The sequence below is a fragment of the Rhodamnia argentea genome, chromosome 2, assembly GCF_020921035.1.
Source record: "Rhodamnia argentea isolate NSW1041297 chromosome 2, ASM2092103v1, whole genome shotgun sequence".
Classification (NCBI taxonomy): Eukaryota; Viridiplantae; Streptophyta; class Magnoliopsida; order Myrtales; family Myrtaceae; genus Rhodamnia; species Rhodamnia argentea.
The window spans coordinates 8,645,921-8,654,747 of record NC_063151.1 but is presented as its reverse complement, the minus strand read 5'-3'; the positions used below and the strand labels follow the sequence as shown (position 1 = coordinate 8,654,747).

Below are 8,827 nucleotides of genomic sequence, written 5' to 3'. Positions count from 1 at the left end.
TATTTGCAATATGAACGATTTTACTTTGACCAGATAGAGAATGTAAGTTTAATCTGATTGACATGAGTCGATTGACAATTAAACAAAGGCGGGTGCTATTTTCATCCCTTGTATGGCTAAATCCGCCCAGATTTTACCAAAAAGATAAAATTGAGAACAATTAATTTAATTTTCATTTAAAGTGGTGTCCCGAACTTATTCATTTTCCTTCTTTTGCAGTTTCTCTAATTTTATATATAATTAAGATTTCACATGTTTTGTTTTTTTTTTCTTGTGGCATCCTATGTATATTAAGGTACTATGTTTTGAATTTATTGTTCAATTTTACTTAGTGTTGTCGATTTTTTTTTCAAGAAACCTTTTTAACAAAACGACTTGTTTATAAACTTTCACTGTTGTTGTATAGGGCAACCATCACATTCTTTCTTATCACTTTTCTTTTATGCACATTTACATAGAAAGTAATGACTGAAGAAACAAAAAGGGAAAAAAAAACTATAAAGAATTTCTAAAATAAAATCATACTTCTATTCTCCACCTTGAGGCTTTAAAAGATGAAATGTAATTAAATCACAACACGTATAAAATAAAAAATGATTTTTTTTTTCAAAAATACAAGCGAAATCTCATCATTTTGGATTGACACAAAATATTTTCGAAGAAATATCATGATAAGAAAGGGCTTGATGGTGACATGCACAACAAAAGTAAAAAGTTATGAAGATAAGATTGTTTTTCACAATTTTCCATGTTAATCTCTAGATTCTACTTGACAATTAACCCATAAATTTGCTCAACAACGTAAAAAAATAATTAGATTTCTCGAAAATTGTTCAGGCAAAAATTATTTTATGTACACAGAGCCAAGTTAAACAAACAAAATACATAAAAAGCTGAATTATGATAACTGCTCTAAATAAATATACACAAGATAAAAAAGCCAACACTTTAATAATTAAATACAAAAAACATGAAGAAACTTGAAATGCTTAAATATCGACATCTTGCAAGACAAACTGTATCAAGACCACGTGCTGCCTCTGCTTCTTCTTCCCCGGGTTTAGGGTTTTAGCGGCACGCACGGAGACACGAGAGAGAGAGAGAGAGAGAGAGAGAGAGAGATGCTGTACATCGTAGGCCTGGGACTGGGCGACGAGAAGGACATCACCGTCAAAGGCCTCGAAGCAATCAGAAGATGCGACAAGGTCTACATGGAGGCCTACACTTCCCTCCTCTCCTTCGGTCTCTCCTCCCACGGTCTCTCCAACCTGGTAACTGCTAAACACCTCCTCTTTCGACTCCGGATTCAGTTGCTTTGTTCCCGGTGACGACCGAGTCCGGCGGGCGTGCCTATGTTCAGGAGAAGCTCTACGGGAAACCAGTCACTGTTGCGGACAGAGAGATGGTGGAGGAAAAGGCTGACGGAATGTTGGCGGAAGCTCGTTCCAGCGATGTGGCTTTTCTCGTCGTCGGCGACCCTTTCGGGTATGGACTTTCTGGGTTCCGGCTGTTTCGATTTTTCGCCTCTGCCCTTCTTCGAAAATTCAAATTTTGTTATCTTGTTCAATTTCTGTAGAGTACAGCTGGCTTGGTTATTTGTGTGGTGATGTTACCTTAGCTTGTTTTCATCCCGAATTGTAGATGACAATGGTGAAGTGTTAAATGTTGCTGCTTCAGTCGAGTTTTAAGCGCACTATAAATTGATGTTCCCTTTGCTGTGAGAGATTGCTTGCTCTAGTTTTGATTTTGAGTGTGGCGTTGTGTCGCTAACCTAATTGAAAGACAAGGTCTAATTGTATTTACAGAGCAATCAATGGCACGATATTCTCGTCTTATTATGTGTATTACTTGAACTACAGAGCTACGACACACACTGATCTTGTTGTTCGAGCAAAGCGGTTGGGGATAGATGTTAAGGTTGTTCACAATGCTTCGGTGATGAATGCTGTGGGAGTATGTGGTCTGCAACTTTATCACTATGGGGAAACAGTTTCCATACCATTCTTTACTGAAACATGGAGACCTGATAGCTTTTACGAAAAGATTCAAAAGAATCGTATGCTTGGTTTGCATACACTCTGCCTTTTAGGTGAGGCCATTATTTTACTGGTCAAAGACCGTTTGTCTTTGACCTCTCCAATTCTGTTTTGTTCAAATGCCATAGTAACAATTCATTGCTTTTTATCTTTTGGAGCTTTAATTCAGTTTTCACTGATTGATACACTCAGTGATGTCTAGTTTCTTTTTGGCACAGACATACGTGTGAAGGAGCCATCTCTGGAATCTTTGTGCAGGTAGTGGGCGAACTGATTTAGCACATTGTTACATTGTTATCGTTATAGTGTAAATACACTGTCCTAAAGATGGATTGTGCGGCACTTCTTTTTCTGCTAGAGGAAGAAAGGTATATGAGCCACCAAGATATATGACGATAAATACAGCAATTGAACAACTCTTGGAGGTTGAAACTGGGCAAGGGCAAGGTGGTAAGTCTGATGTTCTTATCTTCCTCCAAGTGTATATACATTTTCTGCATGTAAGCCTATTCTCCTCTTCTAGTCTGGTCAGTTAATGTCAAAAAGTTGTTGCAACTAATTCTCGGCATGTATAATTGGACTAGATTCACTTACTGAGTCAGTCAATTGCCAATCATCTTCTGTTTCACAAAAATGCGTTAATTGGAGTAATCCAGTACCTTTCATTGATTGCTACTCTTCTCATTTACATTATACTTATCTAGCAATCACATTGTCTGATATTCTTGCAGAAAGTACTTACTAAATTGGGTGTAAACTGAATTGTGACCTTTCCGTTAAATTAAATAAAACCCCGCTTGTATCAGACCCCAAAAAAGGAGAATTTACACCTGTACAGCCTTTAGCAACCGTTGGTGGATTAAAATTATGCTAAATGTTAGACTATTGGGCTAAAATATGGTATTCTTTAGGCTCCGTCTGTTTCGTGGAAAATAAATGATTTGGAAAGCATTTTCCTACAAATAATTTGCTTGTACTGCTTACAAAAATGGGTGAACGAAAAATCTTTTATATCATTTATGAAAATGTTTAGACATGAATTGTTGTCGGTAATGTAAACATTTTCCATTGATTAATTACTTAGAGCAATATAAGCAGTCATTTTTAGGAAAATGTTTTCCAGATACCACGAAACAAACGGAGTTGATATACAATGGATGACGTTGTTTAAGCTGCATGGTTCCAGTCATATTGCAGCTTGAAAAATCCGTTGGTTACTCAGGGGAGACAGTTTCTTTCTCTGAGTTGTGTTGGAGTTTGGTTCTTTCAATCTTATCCTTGGTCACATAATGTGTTCTGTCACAGTTTATAACGAGGATACCAATTGCGTGGGGCTTGCGCGGTTGGGAAGTGAAGATCAGATGATAGTAGCAGGATCCATGAGGCAATTGCGCACGGTTGATTTTGGAGCACCTCTTCATTGCCTTGTCATTGTAGGAAGCACGCACCCTTTGGAAGAAGAAATGCTGGAGTTTTACAAGCTCGAAGGGAGGACCTCAGAGCCTAAGGAAGACGTGACTGCAGATTAGCATCTCCCGTGTCAATGCGACGCAGTTTTGGATGTTCTGGTAATTACGTGCAGATTAGCGAACTTCTCCCTGGTGGAAACTGGTGCGACCCTGTGTGGACTGTGCCGGAAGCTATTGAAGCAGTTGGTGCTGCGCCTCTTGTGACTCCCCAAGGTCACTCTGAAGGAACAAGCAAACCTGTTGCATCTATCCGGTTTAGCAGCACCAGATTGATTTTGCCCATGCCCAAGGGATTCCTTTTAATGGGTGTTATAGGACTGAATTACAGTGAGTTGAGTCCATCAGCAGAGGTTTACACCTTTTCGCTTTCTTGTGCTTTACTCCATTTTCATTGTGCCTTCTGCTAATTTTCTTGTGAGTTTCGGTTAACAGAAGGGATGGTGCGATCATTATGAAAATGTCGCCGTCCTGATTGCAGTCCTCCGCCAAACCCAGATGTATGGGGGCGGGGGAGATGTCATTAGCAGTCACCCTAAATTTTTTATTTCGATGAAGCAGCTGCAATGTCAGGGACTCACGACCGAATGACCAAATACGCACCGACCTAGTGAACACTTTTTTTTGAGCACCAGTCATCAAACTTTGACATATTTTATAAGCATAAGAAACTTTTTTTCCCCCCTTTTTCCTGGACTACTCCTTCACACTCTCAAAGGGACGACTTTTTATCAAAGCTTTTAAACACTTTTTTTTTTTGTAATTACAAACGTTTTGTTCCAAAAAATCATAGCCGGAACAAAAAAAAAAGTTGTTTCAGAAAGAAACGTTACCATACGCACCCTTAACCTCCGTAAATTCGTCGCGATCACTTATTTATCTGAGAATCGGGGAGAATGTCATGATATACGTTGCTTGCCCATGGATTCAGTTGGCCTATTCAGGAATTTTTGGACCTACGCTTATTTTGAAATCCCCGAAACGTATGTATAAGCATTTTCCCGTTTGAATCCGGTCCTTCACTTCAAGCTATGTCATCATAAGGTGCTTCTAAATAGAAAGATCTTGTCAATGTTAATGACTACGTAAAAATAAGAACATTGATGGGATTGGATGTCGGGATGTACAAGCATGGAATCAATCGGTCCATGCAACTCTAGAACTTATTCAAATCAAAAAAATATAGTCGTGGTGATTGTAAAGGTTAGAGCTTTCCATTTATAAAACACGCATTTTGAATGAGCTTCTCGAGATATTAACAAGCATGAGGGCCGCAATTTATGTCGCGTAAGTGTCGTTCTAAGACCTTCAAATCCCGATTAGTGAGATGGACTAAAAGAAAATGTGGTCAGCTAATCCAAATATCTTGCCCCATCTTATAACCCATAATCAGCATTGCACCTAAACCGCTCCTCAAGGCAACACCGACATTGCTTAAACCCTACTTCACCGTCCCGATCCTGACCGCTCATTCACCAGCAAAAGAGACGGAAAGGAGAAGCGCCACGTGTCGAACCGTCCCCGTCACACGTTAGGTGTCGGTGACCATCTCGAACGGCCCAAAATTACAAAACCTCCCAGGTGGGGCACCACAACGTTGAACGGCTCTCCACGTCCGTCATTCGACAAATCGCTGAAACACACAGGAAAAACCGATTCGTTCCCGCCTCGCTGGTTTGCTGTCAACTGAACTGACTCGCTGTCGGTGCCCCAAAAACAGCCTCCCCACCAGCCAGCGAGCGGCCGTATCTCCGCCGGTCCGACCCGGTCCAGATCCGTCCCCGCGATCGGTTGATCCGTCGCTGTTTGCATTGCATTCGCTCTCCAAATCTCTCGCTCCCTCCGCCCCTACATTTTCCCCGAAACAGATCTCTCCGTTCTCGCATTGCGTGACAATGGGGGCTGAGAAGCGCTCCAGAGGCTATTGCGGCTGGTTCCTTGTGCTCGTCATCCTTGCGGTGGTGGCCGTCGCCATCTTCCTTGCCGTCAAGAAGAAATCTGACCATGGCGGCGGCGACCAGGCGGCTCCGGTCCCTGGGCCGCCCGGTGCGATCCAGAAGAACTACGCCGACGCTCTCAAGATTGCTATGCAGTTCTTCGACGTCCAGAAATGTAATGTCAACAATAGCCTCCTCTCTCTCTCTCTCTCTCTCCCACTGTCTCGTTCTGCTATCGATCTGCATCCCTCGCGCAATGTAGAGTTTATGACCATACAGGCACCAAATCAGAGCGGATAACGACATTTAGGCCTCAGTTCTGTAATGCCGGCTTTCATCCATCGAAAGAAATTCTGGCCTTGGAAGAGCACGTCGTGCTACAATGTGATGCTTTACTGATTTTGGAACGTAATCTTTGTGGGTTGTGCTGCTTTGTCTATGTAGCTGGTAAACTGGAAGACAACACTATATCCTGGAGAGGCGATTCGGCTCTTCAAGATGGGAACCAAGCCGACATAGATCTTTCTAAAGGAATGTTCGATGCCGGTGATCATATGAAGTTTGGTTTCCCAATGGCTTATACTGCCACTGTGTTGTCGTGGGCGATTCTTGAATACGGAGATCAGATGAATGCCGTGAATCGGCTGGAAACTGCCAGGGGCTCGCTCAAGTGGATTACGGACTACCTTGTCAATGCTCATGCTTCGGACAATGTGCTATATATTCAGGTAGTTGTCTTGACTAGTTCCTCCTTTACAGCTTATCATTGTGCTTCTCTGTGAATCTGTGATTCTATGATGACTTTCTGAAGAGACTATAGTCTAGATTCAGTCTCTACCTTCTGTGAATGAGGGAAGAAAGACACTGATTTGTCCTCACCTCACCATCACGGGTCTGTATTAGGGGCAACACTTCCATTCTTTTTCCTCCACAAATCATTAGCTTGCTTTTCATCTTCTTGCAGCAGGAAAGTATTTGATCCCAATTACAGAATACGCATCATTTATGTTTGCACAACAACGGCTCTAAAAATTAGAGATGTGTTTCAAATTTTGTCCCAGGTCGGTGATCCTGATTTGGACCACAATTGTTGGGACAGGCCTGAAACTATGACTGAGAAAAGGCCTCTCACTCAAGTGAACACCTCTACCCCAGGAACGGAGGTTGCAGCTGAAACTGCCGCAGCTATGGCTTCAGCATCCCTTGTTTTCAAAACCGTCGACTCCACATATTCAAGCACGCTCTTAAAGCATGCTGAACAGTTGTTCACTTTTGCTGATAAACATCAAGCTTCGTACAGTCTTAGCATCCCAGAAGTGCAGACATACTATAATTCGACTGGCTACGGAGATGAACTTTTATGGGCTGCTAGCTGGCTTTATCATGCAACTGGGGATCAGTCATACCTGGAATATGTTGTGCAAAATGGAAATAAATATGCAAAATTTGGAAGTCCAACTTGGTTTTGTTGGGATAACAAGCTTGCTGGAACCCAGGTAACTTTCTGATTCTCTTCAATCAACAAATTGGTTATATACTCATCAACCGTGAATTTTCAGCCATTCTTAATTAGTTTGTTGGTTAATGGTTATCTCTGTTTCTCTCTCTCACATCCTATGGCCACCGTGTAGGCACACACAGTATACACCAGCAAAACCACTCACACAGCTACTTTAAAAAGACACTCGTTTGCTAAAAGATTGATAATGCACTTTGACTTGAATCGTGACTTTCAAGATCAAAGCGAGCTACAGTCCCGCTTGGTTACTCCAATTTCTTTGCCTTATTGCAGGTTTTGTTGTCCCGATTGAGCTTTTTTGGTGCTAATGATCTGTCAAGTTCCATAAAGAGTGGCCTTCAGAATTACAGAAAAACAGCGGAGGCTGTTATGTGCGGCCTCTTTCCAAAATCTCCTACAGCTACAACCAGCAGGACAGATAGTAATATGCTGCACTTGTGCTCATCTGCTGCTTAGAAGCAATCTTCTCATGCCACTAGTTTTCTTTTTTCCAAATTTATTTGAATCCGACAAAAGTTAGTCATTTAAAAGTAAGAGCTTCTACTGGGCACATGCATTGTTCATCTAAGCCAAGCTTTAAGAAAGAAGTGGATTTTTCTATGCCATGGGACTTAGAGTTGCGTGTTTTGCACTTAGAGGGTGAAATGAGTACTGACCTCAATTTTTGATATTTAAGAGGGTAAAAGTTGGCACATCCCTTGATTGATCGGTGGCTGAAACAGTAACCGAAAATGGAAAGAGGATTGTGTGAAAATAGTTTGGGTGATTCTCGTATGTCTTTGAAAAACCTCAATCTAGCTGTTTCCCCTTCCTAACCTTGAAAGTGAAAACTCACACCACTGTGGGTACTTGGGCTCCGTCCTTAGAATTGCTTCTTCTTACTTCAGAAGGAAGAACATTAGTGCCACTTATGATGTGAATCATGTGGTCCTGTTTTATAATGATTTTCATTGGTGCAGGTGGTCTTATATGGGTCAGTGAATGGAACTCTTTGCAACATCCTGTCGCTTCTGCATTCTTAGCAACTATATACAGTGATTACATGCTCACATCCCAAACTGCAAAAATCTCATGCAGTGGACAAACCTATAGGCCTTCAGATCTTCGTAAATTTGCCCAATCTCAGGTAATTGGATTGCTGATCTAGAATCTGAACACAATGAAATTAACATCTCTTCAGCCCTTGTTGGTTTATGCCCTCTAACTACATAAATTCTGGATGCCGTCCAGGCTAATTATGTCTTAGGTGACAATCCCATCCAAATGAGCTATCTGGTGGGTTACGGTGACAAGTACCCGCAATATGTGCACCACCGGGGAGCTTCTATCCCTGGTAATGCCAAAACAAACTGCAGGGACGGTTTCAAGTGGCTGGACGCAACCGACCCTAATCCGAATGTGGCCATGGGAGGACTTGTTGGCGGGCCTTTCCTGAACGAGACGTACATCGATTCCAGGAACAATTCCATGCAAGGGGAACCGAGCACTTACAACAGTGCTCTTATTGTGGGCTTGCTCTCAGGTCTGGTCACCACATCGTCAGTTGTCAAATCCTTCACCTGAGGAGCTCTGAGTAAATAACTACTCAAAAAAATCTTGTATTATATGTAGCCTAATGGGGTAACCTATTTTTTACTAGGTCTGGTACTGCTAGTTGTTTGTTACTTGGTTTACCTCGTCATAGGTTCTTGGCTCAACTACAGTGAGCATTTTATATGCGTTATTTGTAATCATTTCCATATAATGCCATGAGCTTTGACAGCAGAGTCTGGCCAAAAGGAAAGAAAGGAAAAAAAGACAGCAGAGAAATGTAGTCTGCCTAAGTTGTACTTTGTGCAGAAGAGGCAAAGCAAACGTGATTATTCTGCA

General features: G+C 41.7%; 2 protein-coding genes across 3 annotated transcripts; both read left to right on the top strand.

Moving 5' to 3' along the window:
- The first annotated feature begins 1,034 nt into the window (after positions 1–1,034).
- On the top strand, positions 1,035–3,750 carry LOC115738782 (probable diphthine methyl ester synthase). 2 transcript variants are annotated; one of them, XM_030671518.2, is made up of 6 exons: positions 1,035–1,271; positions 1,361–1,485; positions 1,860–2,089; positions 2,255–2,294; positions 2,395–2,486; positions 3,342–3,750. In XM_030671518.2, the coding sequence occupies exons 1-6, from the start codon at positions 1,122–1,124 to the stop codon at positions 3,563–3,565; spliced, it is 861 nt and encodes a 286-aa protein (XP_030527378.2). In that variant the 5' UTR covers positions 1,035–1,121; the 3' UTR covers positions 3,566–3,750. The 2 variants fall into 2 exon arrangements, with proteins under 2 accessions (XP_030527378.2, XP_048131158.1); XM_048275201.1 differs by having other exon boundaries at positions 1,806–2,089.
- A 1,408-nt stretch (positions 3,751–5,158) lies between these two features.
- Positions 5,159–8,827, top strand: LOC115738779 (endoglucanase 2-like). Its single transcript, XM_030671511.2, has 6 exons — positions 5,159–5,614; positions 5,884–6,167; positions 6,501–6,935; positions 7,232–7,379; positions 7,918–8,084; positions 8,189–8,827. The coding sequence occupies exons 1-6, from the start codon at positions 5,398–5,400 to the stop codon at positions 8,519–8,521; spliced, it is 1,584 nt and encodes a 527-aa protein (XP_030527371.2). The 5' UTR covers positions 5,159–5,397; the 3' UTR covers positions 8,522–8,827.

Coding starts and splice junctions, on each gene's coding strand:
- LOC115738782 (XM_048275201.1), top strand. CDS start 1,122: ATGCTGTACATCGTAGGCCTGGGACTGGGCGACGAGAAGGACATCACC. Junction 2,295..2,394: donor TCTCTGGAATCTTTGTGCAG/GTAGTGGGCGAA, acceptor TTTTTCTGCTAG/AGGAAGAAAGGTATATGAGC. Junction 2,487..3,341: donor AACTGGGCAAGGGCAAGGTG/GTAAGTCTGATG, acceptor GTTCTGTCACAG/TTTATAACGAGGATACCAAT.
- LOC115738779 (XM_030671511.2), top strand. CDS start 5,398: ATGGGGGCTGAGAAGCGCTCCAGAGGCTATTGCGGCTGGTTCCTTGTG. Junction 6,936..7,231: donor ACAAGCTTGCTGGAACCCAG/GTAACTTTCTGA, acceptor GCCTTATTGCAG/GTTTTGTTGTCCCGATTGAG. Junction 8,085..8,188: donor GTAAATTTGCCCAATCTCAG/GTAATTGGATTG, acceptor GATGCCGTCCAG/GCTAATTATGTCTTAGGTGA.